Source organism: Poecilia formosa, unplaced genomic scaffold, assembly GCF_000485575.1.
Source record: "Poecilia formosa unplaced genomic scaffold, Poecilia_formosa-5.1.2 Scaffold27, whole genome shotgun sequence".
Taxonomy (NCBI): Eukaryota; Metazoa; Chordata; class Actinopteri; order Cyprinodontiformes; family Poeciliidae; genus Poecilia; species Poecilia formosa.
This window is the reverse complement of record NW_006799966.1, coordinates 1,857,417-1,875,101: the sequence shown is the minus strand read 5'-3', so window position 1 is coordinate 1,875,101 and position 17,685 is coordinate 1,857,417. Positions and strand designations below refer to the sequence as shown.

The 17,685-nt window shown below is 37.3% G+C and overlaps 1 protein-coding gene across 1 annotated transcript in view; it reads right to left on the bottom strand.

Annotated features, from left to right (window-relative positions):
* Positions 1-17,148, bottom strand: part of LOC103135741 (corticotropin-releasing factor receptor 2) — a 51,505-nt gene extending 34,357 nt beyond the window's left edge. The window contains exons 1-2 of the mRNA XM_007548622.2: positions 16,834-17,148; positions 16,590-16,709 (exon numbers count right to left, since the gene is read on the bottom strand). Coding sequence (XP_007548684.1) covers positions 16,590-16,709; positions 16,834-17,047 — 334 coding nt within the window. The 5' untranslated portion in view covers positions 17,048-17,148. The remainder of the gene's footprint in view (positions 1-16,589; positions 16,710-16,833) is intronic.
* Positions 17,149-17,685: the final 537 nt, after the last annotated feature.

The window sequence follows — 17,685 nt, the reverse complement described above, 5'->3', positions numbered from 1 at the left end:
TAAGTAACAAAAACATTTGGCCTGTATCAAGTGTCAAAAAAAACAAAAAACAAATAATCAGATAACTATATCCATCTCCAAACGTCATATGAATTGGTGTGAAAAGATTGGACAGTTTTCAGTCTGCTTCATCTATTTAGCAAAGAATACTAATTTGCTCTTGAGAAGGGCTGCATTATCTCCACTGAAGCAGTAATGGAGCCTAAGGCAGAGATGTTTTAGTCACAGCTGTGTCTCTTTAGGCTTCTTGTTTCTCAGCATGGCCTCATGACATGTTAGGTAAAACTGCAAGGGCAAACACTTACTTCCCTGCTTGCTGTCAAAAACTTGCCCCTTGTAGCAATTCTGAAGACAGTTGACGAGAACATATGAGCAACGGGCTTTGTGCTAAGTATGGCCTTCAGTGAAACTAGCAAGCTAATCGTGGAACACTGCGTATCTGGATGATGAGACTACATTAAAACAGCATGTCATCACGTTTCATAAACCTTCACCCAACCTAAAAGTATACAACAGTTTTTTTTTTTCTTTTTTCATCTGACCATTGTTTAGATTAAAATAAAGCAAAAATTAATTTGTGTTCACATAAAAGAAACATTTCTTTTTCTCTGTATTCTAAATATAATACATGTTAACCTATGTTAGCTATAATTATTTTTAAAAACTATAGGTTTTTGAGTGATGTTAAAAAATATTTAATACTTTCACATCTAAATGGCAAACACTGCTTTAAATCTAAAACTATTGTTATGGACAGTTTTCTAAACAGAGCAAAGTAAACAAAGCACGTTAAGAATTTCATAACACATTTTCAGCATAGCTCTCAAAAAAGAAAAAAAAAACACACCTTATTATACAGTAAAATACCCTTTTTTATACTCTGAAGTTGGACTCTTGTTCTCACTTATTTCACAGCCTTTCTCTAATTCTTACACCGAGTGCGACTGAAACCCGAGATGCAAAATTGTCCTCAACTCCTGCTCAATTTCTGTCCCTTATGTTGTTAATTTCATGCTTGTTAATAACAGACACTGACTGGCAGTGGGCAGAATGTATGGACTTTTACAAAACAGAGAGGTATTAGGGAACATTTACAGTATTCTCAGCAGTTCTGCTATTCAATCTGTCTGAAACAAATTTCTGTAGATATTAAAGATATTAAATGTAGTCTGAAAAACCTTTGTAAATAACTTTCAGTAAAAGAAACCACCACTGTGCAAAACTACTTGAAATTCATTGCATAAATACTTGTTCATCAATGGTGGACCCTGCAGCTGCAGTTTTTGAGATGAGTCATTTGGGGCACTTGCACATAGTTGCAAAGACTCTGGTTGCTGCTAAGAATAGGGAGGTTTCTCAAGGACTGCACTGCATTTTGCCTATCGACCCCCCAGAATATCAGATAACTGATTAATTTGAAGCAGGCTTCTTCATGCAAGAAGCTCCACTGTGTGCTATCAGACACTGCAGGTGTCCAAGTCCTTGAATGGCCTTTCAGATTCCCCTTTTCTATCTCCCGGGTGGTTTGGAGCATAAAAGTGATGTTACTATGGCTCCTCTGTGGATGGCAAAGAAATAATTGAGAAGTGAAGTTCTTTCCAGGTTTTCTACATGAAAGATTAGGTGTGTGCTAATTTCCACAGGTTCCCATAGACCTCAATATGTTACCTACTCTACACCTCTACTCTATTTGTGTAGACGCACTTGTGTATTTTGGTCTTTTATTTTCTAAAGCTCATCAATCAAATCCTTGGTTTTGTTGACTTTGAGCATTGGGCTCAATTAACTACTTTCCCCCCGTGTGAATACTCAGTGCCCTTTCTGAGTTGATAGATTTTATTACTGAGTTGTCTACGTGTCATTTATTAAACTTTAAACAGAGGGCGACTGAGCAAACAACCCTGGGGAATATAGCCAGGCGGATCTGTGCTGAACACCAGAGAGAAGTGCCTCTGCTCATCAAGCCTACAATCTCTCTGTGAGGAAGCTCAATATCCAGCACAGATAGTCCTACGACTTTCGTGAGGTAGATATTAAAAACCTGTGTCAAAATCATTATTTCCAGGATTTGTGATGATGGGATATAGGGCAGGGGATATGAAACTCCCTGTAGGTTTGTTGGCTTCGAATGCAAACAGGTCAGGATGGAGGCTGGTCTGAGCGTTTAGTTTGATGTGCCTGGGGATAGGGTTCTAAAAGGATCTCATCAGAATGTGGTGATCCATTTTTCAACAGCTGGAAATAAACTGACAGTATAAGCAGAGAGCGATGTGGTCAGATGGTCCTAAAAGGGGATGTGGGAGGGTTTCGCAGAACATTGCCTTTGGTATTTCTTCCATTCGCTGGGATGTGAGATTGTGGGTGGAATTTGTGTGAAACATTTCTGAGGTTTGTTTGATTGCATTCCCAAATCACAGTCAGAATACTACACTGTTTTTCTATTATGCAAGTGCCAATGACCATCATTTATATATATACAGATTTCAGCAGAGTAACCTAAAATTTAACTCAAGCACTTCGACACAATTTTATCGAAGCAGAAGCAAAAATCAGTCTTGCAAATAGTGACTCCAGTAAGAGAAGATTTTTTTAAACACATGTACTGAGTAAGTGTTTGACCATAACATCTGATTTAATTTATAAAAAACTAAATAATCAGGCAGGTAAAATACAAAATAATGTGTAAATTGTGGCATTGTGAAAAAAAAATGTAGGCAGAAGAAACTAATTTATTTATCTATTTTTAACAATATAAAGCTTTTGAAATCATTAAGTAGTGTATATATGTCAGAGTAAAGCAAAGCACTTCCAGAAAAAAACATTGTTTACTTTATTTTCACTTCACCTTTATATGCGTAGCAGAATCAATGAGATAGTGACTGCATGGTCGAGGAAAAATACTTGTAGAAGTACATTTTGTTCAAAACATTGCCGAGTTAAATGGAAATTGAGTAAATATTACTATATACCTCTGGACGCATTTATTCCCTTTCCTGAGTTTTGACTGGAGTATATGTAAGCAGCAGCAAATACTTTTTTCTGACGACATGTAGACAACTAATGATTAATTCATTACAGACCCTGCAATTAACTCGATAAAAAGAAATTAGTCGAGTCCCACCACTAATGAAAACATTTTATTATAATTAACCAGTGACAGTTAAGATAAAAAGCAAATTGATAATTTGTAGGAAGGCTATAGCATTTATGGCTATATGTTTTCTACCAAATTTGACAGAGCCTGAGCCATTTTACAAGGACGAATGGGCAAACATTGTTATTAGGCATGCAAAGCTGGAAGAGACGTACTCTAAAAGAGTGTAAATGCACATTAAAATGACTCTGGTGTTGACAGAGTGGAGCAGCAAATGCTTAACAAAATTTACAAATATGTATCCTTTTCATTCCACTTTACAATCATGGGCTACCCTACGTTGGTTTTTAAGAAGAAAAAAATACAATGATATTTGATATGGTAACATGATAAAATGTAAAGAAAAAAAAGTCAACAAGATATTAACACTTTGGCCATATTGCATATGAACAGATTCAGGAAGGTAGACAAGACCTTTCTTTCAACATCTATCAATCGCATTTCACAGGACAACACAAAAACCAAAGGCTAAGGGAACATTTTATTTTTGGTAAAACTGTCTACTTAAATGTCTGTATGATTTAGAAATTTATGTCACGCTCTGTAGAGCACTGTGTCATGTCCGCCTGCTGTGGCAGTTGTAAGCAGAGCCAGAGGAGGCTGGTGCTGATTGGGCCCCATAGGGGACTTTGTGTGCAGTGACTAGTGAAATTTTTGTTACATGTTTGACCTGAATTTGCTGAAGGACCAACCTCTTGCCATGCCTAACCATGAAAGGGTGTATCAAAGGTTTCCAAGTGGGTAAATTCACAGCAGGAAAGGTATTTCACACACAGCTGTGGCGCAGCTACTTCATTCTGAGCAGTCACAGAAAAGATGGGTCCACTGATCTCTTCATGAAACCCAAACAGAAGGCCAGCCTGTGTAGGTGCAAATATATAACATTTGGAAATGTTTATACCAATGACCCATTGTTATGCAAACAGCAAATTGCTCGAGTGTGACGAAAGTAACTTATATTGTGTACTGAATGGTTATAAATTTAAGATTACGTAAGCACATTCCAAAGGGTGCAGGTATTTAAACTTATGTTAATTAAACCAATCAGAGAAACTTGGAGAGAAAAATAGAGATGTGCGTTTCTGCAACACTAGTTAATAATTACAATGTTCAAAGCCAAGAATTCCCCTAAAAGATTTTTCCCTAATCTTTCAGCGGAAAAAATGCAATTCCCCTAAATAATCTATAGGTTTTGCTCACACATGACCAAATATAGTGGCAAATGATAACAAGTTAAGAGTTATCATTGAATCCTATTAAAATACACAGGGAAAAACTAATGTTAGTCCAGCACCGGGGGTCCCTACTTCCAGTCTTCTCGAGCTGTTATCCTGCATCATTTGGATGTATGTTTTCTCCAAGACCAAAAATTTGTATAGTAAAATTCCCTCATGTCACTGAGCTCTGCAGAGGAATTGGTCTTATTTAGACAACATTGCATAGGATCTATAAAAATACTGCACATACGTCCAAAAGCCGAAAATGAGGTACGCCCTCGAAAAAAATCCAGATTTACACAACATTGCACACCATAAATTACAGCTGCACCTCAAGGTTTGCATACAGATTCTGCCTCCAGTTCTGCCCTAGCCATACCCACATTCAACCCTAAGTGGTCAATGCAAAGTACCTCACTTTAGGAGGCAAATGACTCGCTCCCCAGTTGAGCGCACACAGATGCGACCTGTATTAAAATGTGCCTCCTCTGCACTTGGAGGGCTTTGCAAAGGGGTTAGGAGCCAGTGCCTGAAGGGTCAGTCACTCTCCTCTGTCGGTTACAGCGGCAGAGCGCATCAGTACATCAGGTCTGAATAGTTTGAATTTCCTTTCTAATTCTTCCATTTGTAAGGTCTTCTATCGTGCAGAATTACCCACGGGTGTCACGCAGTGCAGCTAAGTACCCACAGAGCAGCTAAACATCAATTTGTCACCCTTGACAGGTTCTCAGGTTTCCAAATCTCCCCATTTTGCTTCAAAAGTGACAATGCTCCCTGGTCCAAAGGTGAAGGTTTTGGCCCACATCTATGGACTTGCTTTATGAAAATTGCAGGGTGCACCCTGTCAAATATGAGATAATACACTACACATGATTGGACATAAATACTTTACACATATATTTAAATACATTAAAATGGGCTTTGCAACATGACAAGAAAAAGTTAAAAGGAACCAAATGTATTGACACATATTTTGTAGCTATTGTATGGTATTCAGGGAAAATAATAAGTTGTACATCATCACCTTCCTAAAATAACAGTTTCAGTTATTTTTTTGCCACAAGTGTTTTTTTGTTTGTTTGTTTGTTTGTTTTATTTTTTATTTTTTATTTATTTATTTTTTTGTCTAAAGCACCTTTTGGAAATAAAGAGATGAGGATTTTATTGCCAAAATCACTTTTGTCAAAAAATTACTTGGACTATTATCTTAGGGAGGTGACCATATGGCACATGAATTAACAGAACAAGGTTATTGAAGGCAAAAACTCCATGTATTTTAACAAGAAAATTTCAGTTACAGTACAGAAAGAGTCTTTTTTTTCTGACTAGAAGTCTTTGAAGGTAATTTCAGAGAGAATAATGACAAGCTCAGATTTCCACTCCTCATTTTTCTTTGGGATGTGTGTTTACACATCAAAATACATTTGATGGAAGTTGTTTCCATATGAGAGAATACCCAGTGTCACAGTTCACATCAGCACATGCACCAAACAGTCTAAACAATGTACATAATGGAAATATCCTTGATTTATTGTATCATTCTTAATTTCTCTGCTGTTCAAGGAATACATCAGGGTGAAGCAATCTTTTGGGCATGGTCTTGTGTTACATCTTGAACTGGCCCACAATATCAACACAGCAGTGTGAACCAAACCCTGGCAGCCAGACATGACTGGATAATTCAGCAGTGCAGACATAGGCAGACAGATCTGTCACAAAACCTTGGCATAACTGTTGATCCATGGAAATAAAAGCCAAATTTTCTATTCAAGACACAAAATGTTAGTCAAAATACTGGCTCATTTCTTTTAGCAGAACATCCTGGTGACTTTAGACCACCAGTTATGCATCTCAGAAAAGTATAGTTACCCCTAGAACTGTTTTTTTTTACATCTCATCACATGTAAACCAAAAACTTCAACACATTTTAATGGGAAACAATTAGAGCTATCAAAACAAGAAATAAATAAATGTAAAATGCTAGGAAAATTATACAGGCCTTAAAAAGTTTCTTTCAAACAATTGTGCATTATATGCAGCCCTTCTGAATCAAAATAAGAGCTCCATTTGGATCTTATCTGCTCAAAGAACCTTCTTACACATGTTTTTTGGCTTTGAATTGAATAGATTTGCTTGCATATTTTACATATTTTTGTTCACAAAAGCTATGTAATATTGTCTTTTCACTTTAAAATTATGTGCTGCTTTGTGTTAGTGTGCCACATTAAATGTCCATCAAAGTATGTAGCTATAAAACTGGAAAATGTTAAAGTGTTACATAAATACCTTTTCGAGGCTCTGCATATGTTCTCAAGCCAGTGCTATTTTTGTTTTTTTGTTACCTTTAGGTTTAACGATCATGGATATCTCAGTTAAATCATCTCTCATTTCCGTGCCATCTTTACCCCTGACAGTGAAGCAGGGTTGCATGCACTCATCTTCTCCGATTAAAGATAAAGGTTCACTGTCCTCTCGGAGTCGGAGATGCACAGTGGCCCTGATAAACCTCAGACTTTATTAATCCTGATAAGAGAATCAATACATTTCTATTGCAGAAAAAGCAATCTGAGCTCTGAGTTATGTTGACAAGGATGGGACATAATGTGTGGACAAGATGCAACACGTGTCATGCATTTATTTATTTATTTATTTTTTAAGTGACAGACCTAAAAGAAGTGAATTCCCTAAGTAAAATGTATTTTTGCCAGTTTGAGTAAGCACAAAAAAGCCAGACGGTCCACAAAAATATTGCTTTAATTTTCCAAACTAAAGCTTTGAAATAGATATAATTTTCAGCCTTCTGAGCATGTAATCTATCCTGGGGCTTGACAGAAGGCAAATTACATTAATGTGGCAATGCAGAGACAACAAATGTTCTGAAATCGCATGTGAAAATCCAGTCCCACTCTAATGTTCATTTTATGTAGACCAGAGAATTACATAAATGCAACCCTCCAAAAAAACAAGAGCGCCGAGGTTTAAAAATGCATAAAGCTCTTAAGACACTCTGCATTGACATTAATATTAATATGAACTTGCAGAAATGGTAAAGAATTCATAACCACATACCTGAACAGGCCTGTTAGATATGTAAGCTCACTAATTTTTCTGAAGGAACTGATGCATTTTGCTGACTTTGAGCTTATATTCAGAAGCACCACGGTTTTGCACTGAATAATTTGAAAATTCAACAACTGGGAATTCAAAGCACAAGGGATTGTACTGAAAATATGAGAGTAGGTCAACTTTCTTGTGCACGCAAACGTTTACCTTAAATGTTCACCTATGAGACTCAGGAGGTAAATGAAGGAGAATATGTTCTTGGTTCCATTCTAGCTCTACACAACAAAATGCATCAAACCTTGGACTGTGCAAAACAATGTACTCAACTGTCTGATAAGAATGACTTTGCTTGCATGTGGTACGTTTTAAAGCATTGTGTTAATTAACACCTGCTCTTGGGATGTCAGGTCCCAATTCTATTCTTAGTCTGACCTATTTTGTCATTTTACATTCTCTCTGGCAGCAAATGAGATTCACTGCAACCCAGCAGGATCTAAATGTTTCTGGAGTCCTGTCACTTTGTTGTAGAACCTAGAAGCACCCTGCAGATTGGCATCAGCTGTGCAATTAGGAGTTCTATAAAGGTTTTTGCTGCTGGGCACAAACAAATTCCCATTAATCAAGTGCTTTGCACTACTTGCATTTCCAACAGTAACACTGAGATTCATTTTTCTTGTCCTCGTCCTTAAAAATTTAAAATCTGCCTAATTTCTCTCACTTCTGAAATCTTCATAATGATTCACTGAATATTTCATGTCAGGAACTGTAATGCAGCAAAAATGATTTTGAGACCGAGTTGAAAATTTATCTCACAAGAGTGAGACTGTGAGGCAATTTGCACACCCTGATCTCCGCCCTGACATTCAGGTCAGGTCGCACCTGACCTGAATGTCCCTTCCTACAGGTGGTGGCCCCATGTGAAAGGGGCCTTTTTGAACTGGGCACTATGCAGCCCCAGGACCCAAAATTGGAAAAAATAAAAAATTTAAAAAAATACATTCTGTGTAGAATCAGCAAGAAGGAGCTTCCTCCATAGAGTGGCTGGGCTCACTCTCAGAGATGGGATGAGGATCTCCATCATCCAGAAGAATCGCTGCTCTTCCACATGGCATGGAGCTAGTGGATGTTTCAGCATCTGATCAGAATATCTCCTAGGCACCTCCATTTGAACTTGCTGGATGGACTATAAATCCCTTCAGGCCTGGGAACATCTTGGGATCCTCCAGAAGGAACTGGAGAGTCACTGGGCAAAGAGATGTCTGGGCTTTCTTTCTGGATCTCGAATCATAGCTGAGCTAAAATAATTTTTATGTTTTTACATTTCTTAAACATCCACAGTGGAAAAGAAGCACTGAACTTTTGAATAATTTTCTTCATTAATATCTTAATGGAGCTATTGACAAGATAATTTTACCAAATGTCGTAACAACCCAAGTCAACCTAAGATACAAAAAAACATGTGTGATAGAGTGGAATGACCCATGGAGTCATTGCTTCAGATAAGATGTAAAAGGCACAAAAAAGCCTAATAAAATGGCAGAAAAATGCCAGTATTAAAAAGCAGCTCTGCTTTCAATCTGTGCAAGTTCATAATGCCTTTTTTGAGAATGTTAATCTGAACAACATTGTTTGTAAAGAGATGAACTAGGAGAGAAGAAAAGCACTCAGTTTGAGTTTACACAACATCAAGTTATCTTTTAACTGGCACTTTCTCTTGTATTGTAGTGCATTAACAGTAAGTGAGGATCTATTAAAACCTTAATTTATTCAGTTAACCACAAACACAAGAAATTGTGTTCATCTGCATATATTTATTCATGGTTGTTCATGTCTAACTTGGTGTCACTCTGCTCCGTGTCTGACAGCATTGGCGTACAATATACAACCATAGAAAAACATTCAGATTCACAAAAACTCTGTTGAAATTTAAGCCTATGCATCTCGCTTTTCTTGAAATTTGTACTTGTCTCCCCGAGCTTGCTTTATACAAAAGGATGTTAGCAGAAGGATCAATCGCCAGCCTTTAAAACTATCAGGCTAGCCCGAGGAAGCTTTATGATCTGATTTTTTTTCTGTGGTTGTTATGTATGGACGGCAAATGGAACAAAATGTACAGAAAATCTAAAGCTTTGAACTGTCTGTCCAACAATCCTTTACAGGTTTTTAGGTTTTTGAGCATTAATGTGGATTTTTGACTGAGCAACTGCAGTTTAAAGGAAATAGAAAATCTCCTGGTAAACTCCATCTGGACTATCTTGATGGTAAAAATGGATGCGTGTTTATATTGATGAAACTATCAGCTGCTGTGAAATGTACCTATTTTAGAGCACAGTTTATTTGAGCAGATAAACGACCTACAACAGTAGAGAGCAAAATGGATGCTAGACAATGACAGAATCCATATACTGGTTATGTGAATAAAAAACAATAACACTGCTATGCTCCAGTCAATCTTGAAACAAACTGAAAATCTAAAAAAAAAAAAAAAAAAAATCTTGAGAGTGCAAGGAAGGGGGAACCAGAAACTTCAAAATTTTGGCAAAAATTACACTTGAGTGTAATGTGACTAGATTCCCCGTAAAGGAGTCGCCTTGATGGTGCCATCACAGCCAATGCATTTCCAGCTCCTAGTGCCATTCTACCTTATGCAATATTAATGGATTAATTTACTTTTGTTGTTGTTTTTTTTTGTTTGTTTTTTTTGCATGGGTGGATTACCTGGGTTGTTACCAACATCTGGTGTGAATTTCACATCAGCATCCATATTAAAGATATACGTATGGATAAAAACATTAATGTGTTCAAAACTCACTTTTCCAACTACATGTCAAACCCAAATCAATAAGAAGCAATTTTTTTTACAAATAAATGATTTGTAAAATGTGAAGATGTTTTTCTTTTTCTTTTTTTTTAGATAAAGCTCTATATACCACAGCTGTACACTGTGGAGGGTCCCAGAGGGCTGGATGTTGTCCAAATTGACATTCAGCTTGTGGGGGGATTACACTCTGGTGATGCAAACGGCACACAGAAAGGGCAAATCCAACCAGCAGGGTCAATACGAGAACTGTCTGGCTGTGAAGAGGCGATTCGAACCACAGCTGCACTCATGCCACCTGTCAGGAGCAAAACTTCACCCTTGAAGCCCCTCTCTAGCAATAGAACGCTGCTTAATTTGTGCCAAAAAATGTTATTTCATCTTTTATTGTTGAAGCTGTTCCTAGCCCATCAATTAAACCCAATTTGAACAGTGAAACACCGCAGGGATACCTGCAGTTTACTGCGAATTTATAATTCCAGTACGGTGCTTGCCTCATTTGCCTGTTTAGCACAGACTGCGTGCATGCTTGTGTGTGTGTGTGCCAAACAGTCAAGCCTCACATAAAAATGAAACTGTTATGAAAGTAAGTCACCGATGACGACCAGAAATGGGTCGTGTCAAGAGAGAGCACCTATGTTTACTGAGGCCAGGGGTCAGAGACAGCATAAATACTGCAGGCGGTTGAAAAAGAGGTGTTTTCATGGGAAAGGAGCACTCCTGAAAAGAGTTCCCATTGTGCGCTGCAGATAGAGACTGTCTAGTAATAATGACTGTTTGCACACACACAAAGATGTCTTTACATTTACTAAATGTCCCGTTTTAATCTTTGCAGTTAGTTTGCGTCACTTGTGAGCATCAAAAAAGCTGTTTTCCATTTCTTTGAACAATCTGCAAATGCTTTTGTACATCCATGCAAGTGATTATATCCAATTGTCTGCTCTTTCCGATATTTTCAATTACTTATGTCATGTTGATCGAAATGTATTACATGGGTCTGTGTTGAATCGTCTCAACCTCTACAACATAAGTTCACAAAATAAGCCTTTACATATAAAATGGCAGAAGAAGTTGTCATAATATGTGAGGAATATTTCTATACATTCCCTGGCATAGTCTGAGAACAAATTATAGTACAAATAGTAAAAGTATAAATATGAATCTTGCAAATTAGTCTCCCAGAATTAGAATGTACAAGTGTCATCAAAACCTAAGCCATAGTTTGCATCAACATATCATTCTACTGTAAAATGTTATATTGACAATACAGTTAACTGTCTTAACTGTACACAATGTAACAAGGACTTGTCATTCCAATGGCACTGACCTGTTCATTAACATATATTTACTTTGAGAGATGAGCTAAGGATTTTGAGTAAGAGGCTTGTTTCTGAAGGTAACCCATGGAGTTTGGCCATTTGTACAAACTGTTTTGAGAAAGGCACTTACTGTTTTGCAAATGTTATGGATGATTCAAGAAATGTACCAAAGCGACCGAGAAAAACTGTAATTAATTAATTTTACCTACAGCTCTGTCATGCACACAGAGCAAAAATATCCCTTCACAGACTCATCTATTTAAAATAAACAGCAATTGCATAATTAGTATAATAAATTATGTTTTCATCATTAGGCTCTTGTCGTCTTTTTCATAAACTTTAATTAGATATGTTGTTGTTTGTGGTGAAACCATCACAAAAAAACATGATAATAAACAGAACATAAATGTCCCCAATAATCAACTAAGAATTGAATACGACACTAGATAAATTTAGCAGAGAATCACCTGAGGAAACTATATCCTGACTTGAAAACAAATAAAACAGCTGGAGCATAATTTGGGTTAATTGCACAATATGCAATTGCATAGGCTCATTAAAAGATGTGGCAGAGGAAATTATGGGAGATTACAACTGTTTGCTCAAGGCAAGCAAGGAACCATGACATTTGTCAAGTTCAAAAGAGACCTCAAAGCTGCAGTGCGTAATAGCTCTGAATTGAAAGGTAACGCAGTGCGGTCATGCAACATGGACGAGGAGCTATCAGGGTGGAGAACATGAGCTGTACTGAGTGTCAGGCAAATACAGTGCCTTGCAAAAGTATTTATATACGTCTTGAATTTTTTTCTTTACTTTTTATCACGCTACAACTACAAGCCTCAATGTTTTCCATTTTGATTTTTGTTTTATTAAGCAACGCAAACTAATGAGGTTCAAGAAAGCATTTTCAAACACAGTAAGTGTGAATTAAACATATTTTATGGTTGATAAAATTTTATTTTTGATAAGAAATATTTAAAAATGTGTTTGTATTCAGTCCGCCAGAGTCAGTTCTTTGGAGAAGCACCTTTTTCTGCTTTTGGGACACATGTACCAACAGGGAAAAGTATTTTCCTAGTTTCCTTTGAAAAGGAAGCAAAGCTCAGTCACATTGCACAGAGAGCATTTGAACATCAGTTTTCAAGCAAGTTTTATGTCTGACAGTGCCATTCTAAATCATGCCTCTTCTTCAAACTCAGCCATTTTACTGTAGCTCTGGCTGTATCTTCAGAGCTGCTGTCCAGCTGGATAGTGACCCTCCATTTCACTTTCAAGCCTTTTGTAGCCTGTAGAAGGGTTGTTCTATTTAAACTCAATCCAAACTTCCAATCAACTCCGACCAGCTTCTGTGTCTGTGCTGAAAGGAATCCCCACAGCATAGTGTCATCACTACGAATTTTTATCTATGCATACCCAGAAGGAACCAATGCATGCATCAGGAAATCATGAAAACTTCACAAGAAAGAATGACAGGCATTTGGACACAGAATCGTCTTAGGATCAGGCAGTAGAGTGAACAACTGTGCCATTGTGCAGTTGGTTGAAGAGTTTACTGCCAAAAATTGTAGAAGTCTACTAAAAGGGAATTTATTTATGCCACACTTTACAGATTTTCTTAGGTTGTTTTTTTTTTGTTGTTTTTTTAAATATCAAAATCATGTCCTTCCACCTCACAATTAGGATGCTCTATAAAAAAATAAACAGTAGAATATATTTAAGTTTGTGCTGTAAGTTGCTAAAATGTTAAAAATGTTTTATTGTGGCATTTGAATACTCTTGCAAGAAACGGTGGATGTTTTATAGTGCTAGCCTGCAGTTTTCTTCTAGTCTCAGGGATAAATAGCCTTATGTTTTGGCTACAGTTTCTCACCCTCCTTGAAAACATATGTGAACATGACGTCAGAGCCCTGGTTGATTAAAGCCACAGGAATAATCCAAAACACTCGCTTCACGAAACAATCAATCTCAACAAAATAGAACATCCCACCCTCTATGCAATCTGTGCATCCAACAGCCTGAAACAACTTCAAATTTCCAACCACACTTTTACCTCCTGCAATATAAGTGCCAGGATGAACGCTTAACACAACAGAGCACAAGAAGAGCATTAAACTATAGCACTGACATCACTGCTGTCAATACAACAACAAATATATTTTTTTTCCCCTTTAATGTTGGTGAATCTGGACCTACATAGTGGCTTTGTTAAATGAAAACGGCCAGGACCTAACAGAAAACAGTACATTTTTGGAACAGTACAGGAGTGTTGTTATTTTGTAAAGTTGAGCTAGCGGCTTCGTGGGTCTCATAATTGGTACTGTAGTTGCATAATATGACAGTGTCTGTGCTCAGAGAGGATGTTCTCAGCTGCTACAAATGCTATTAGCCGATTGAGCTCACAAGCCTGTAAATAAACACCACCCACTTGGCATATGTTGTTGAATTTAGCAAACGCATATTACAGCTGAGATTCACACACACATAAGATGTGGCCTTTTAGCCGTTACGTTTAGCTCAGATTTGATATTCTCCTGAAAGCATGGGACTGCTTTTACTCCCATTTTGACCTTTACTAGGTCAACTTACTTCAAGCTTTCTAGTGCTTCCATTTATTCATCAGAGCAGTGGTCCATGAAGAAGTTATCTCTAATTCCTAATTCGGTTTGTAAAATGTGTAACATCATTGCTGCTGCTGCGATTATTTGTGCTGACAATGGCGCGTTTTACATAATCAGCTCAAAAGTTCCTCATCCATATGCAATTGGCGAGATGCTGACTTTCCTATAGTTATAATTTTTTACCTCATTAGTTTAAATTTGAGTTGCTCTTTTTCAGAGCCTGATTGAAATATTGATGCCTGGACAGTGTAGAAACTCTTGGATTTATATTTCAGGGTTTGCTTGTCATTTAGCATCTACTAGCAGTGGGTAGATTCTAGCAGCACCAACAATTCATGGAGTAGTTACCTTAATCATTTGCTCGAAAACTTGGGAAGAACAAAAGAAATGCAATTTTAGATTCATGTTTTTGGTTTTACTTTATATCAATATCCATTTTTACTGGAGGTGTGTGTGTCACTGATATGTGTTAACTGTTTTTGGACCTCCAGTTCATAGAACTACATTCATATCGCATAAAACTTATAACCAACATGCTGTTTGCACACAGGTCAACAGTGAAAGCTCAAAGTCAACCGTCATCGAAGTCATGTTTTCTTTCACCAAATCAACTGATTTGGCAAAGCCGACACAGCATGTCAATCAGTGGTGGTTCTAGACCAACTTTAACAGAGTGAGCCCAAAGAATGAAAAACAATACAAAGCACACAGACATTAAGTGAGCCACAATTCCAAAGAGCCACATGCAGCTCTGGGGTTGCAGGTTGCAGACTCCTTACCTAACAGATGAAAACTGTTAGTCTTATTTCAATACAAATGAAGCTAAAAGTGCAACACCTTATGTATAAAAAGGGGCCAGGACTAGTTCTACACAGGCAGTGGCCCCTGTCGGCCCCTGTCTAGAACCGTCCATGTCAAACTCCACACAAAATCCGCACACTGAAACATAGCAGCAGCAGCAGCAGCAGCAGCATGTTTTTCTTAAACTGGGACAAGGAAGCAAAGAAGATAGATGGAATAAAATACAGGGCAATTCTCAATGAAAACATTTTTAATGCTGTAAGAGACTTGGGACTGGGGAGGGGGTTCAGCTTCCAGCACGACAACAACCCTAAGCGTACAGTTAGAGATGGAATATAATGGTTAAACGGTAGTCATGTGAAAGAATGAGCCAGTCAAAAACGAAAGGTCTATTGCAGGGATCAGGAAACTTTACAGTCAAAGCTATTTTTGTGTTTAATACATCTAAATACAACAACTTTTTAACACCAAATGTTGCATGACTATTAAGGAAAAGATTACTTATTTGATAAATATATACAGTATTGTATGATCAAGAACCAATTTTATTTTTATGTTGTATAATAAAATAAATGTTTGCAAGGGGTGTTGATTTTTTTTTTAATGATTTAACAAACAGTAGATATTTTTCAATTTATTGCCACAAAATAGATCTAAAAAAAAAACAAAAAAATAAAAAAATTCTGGTACTTTTAGTGTCATTCTGTTGGGACATGCAATGCAATTATTCAATGAAAAATCGAAAAACTGCAGAAGAGTTTGAAGACTTAAGAGTCATTGTAAGTTACTTGCAGCTTCAGACCCCTGATGTTCGGTAAGACATGAAAATTGGTGCTCATAGATGGTCTTCACTTAATGTGATCTTAAACTATTTTGCAAGAGATGAATAAGTAACCATGTTGATGATGCAGAAAAAAAAGCTCCAAAGATTCCCAGATGTAACTATTGCAGAAAGCGGTTCTGGAAAATTATTATTTTAAGGTGACTAAAGACAAACACACACCACAATTTTTAATTATCTTCAAAACCAAATATAATCTTCTTCCTTTTTAGAATTATGTTTTTTTTTTTTTATGATGGACGATTTTACGATGGACCCAAAGAAAAGTGCTGAAGTTTAGAGCTGTAACATGACAAAATGTGACAAGAGGTATAAATACTTTTGCACTTTGAGAAATTGGGATTTACAATTAACTTTCTTGTTTTTATCAAGAATTGTCCTTTAAAGTTGCATGAAAAAAAAAATCTTTCAAGTAGCTGTTTCAACAGCAGGTGTAATAGGTTACTGTCAGTGGTGCTTTACATCAGAACAGAAGGAGGGCCAGTGAAGCAAGAAAAGGTCTTTGTTAAATGAACCTACAAAAAATGAAAAATTTCGAAAAAGAGCCAATGGTAAATCAATAAACTGGTGGATCCCGTTACATTTAAATCAGAACGTTTGACAATTATCAGCATTTACTCCAGACCTATTTTTATATAAATTGATCATCTCTTTTAAAAAAAAGCCCACTTTTATTTTGTAAATTATTTTTAATAAATAAACAATGTTTTGCCTTCGATATATGGAATCAAACTTTTGCCGTTATTGAAATATCTTACTCGTTGTGTTGTACTTTACTCCGTTGATGTAAGCAGGGCACGGTCTCTCCACAATCCTGCCAGTGCTACTCCGCGGCCAGCAGGTTCCAATCTCATCAGTAGTGACATTGCAATATAAACCTTAGGAAAGGGCAACATATACAAAACAAGTAAATGAAACTGTTAGCTATTTTCAAGGTGCAACAACACAAGAGAAATCTGAAGAAAAGAAAGAAAGAAAAAAAGAAAAACAAATCAATCTTACCATCAGCGCTCAGCAAAGCCAATGAAGCGTTTTCATAAAAAGTGTCTTGAAAATGCTCTATCAAACTACAGTTCAGCTCCTCGAGCTCTCCCAGTATGATATCATAAACAGAAGCATCCATCGTGAAAGCCGTCTGCTTTTCAGCAAGCTGACGAGACCGGTTTGAAGTTGGAGCAGAGATGCGCGCACTGAGCCCAGTGGCGTTCACGGGCATGTGAGTCGTACGAGCAGAAATGACAAGAGGAGAGCGGCTGATGCGCCTTCTGGGAGCGCGTCCCTGCACGGCCAATCAGAGCCGAGCTCATCCGCTCCATATATCCGTCCATGGTGAAACGAGAGACAGACAAGAGAGTCTGCTCACTGATCTGGGGCGGTTGACATTTCACACCTGCAGCGCAAGTGTCAGGTTTATTTAGCTTACGGTGAAAAAGTCGGAAACATTGAAATGGCAAAGTGTAGGCAAAGGGTGAAGGTGGAATTGCCTAACATCCAAAGAAAGTCATAGATATGCGTTAGCTGTTAAGTTACTTTTCAATATTTGTTCAAGAAATATGTAAATATGTATACCGTCTACACAAGGACGTCCAAAGTCAGTCGAGAGCATGTTTTAGTTTTCTCAACGGCACAACACACACCTGGATCAAATGATTGTTCGTTAGCAGGCCTCTGCATTGACATGCTCTGTGCCATGGCAGTAAAACCCGTGGTTTACTGGCACTTTGAGCAGTTTCATGGCTGTTGGGTACTGCTAACTGTTGCTGATTTTATCTAATCAGAAAGCAGGCAGGACATAAATGATTACTGTTGAACTACAGGTTGTAGTTGTACATCGATTCATTCTGAGTATAATGC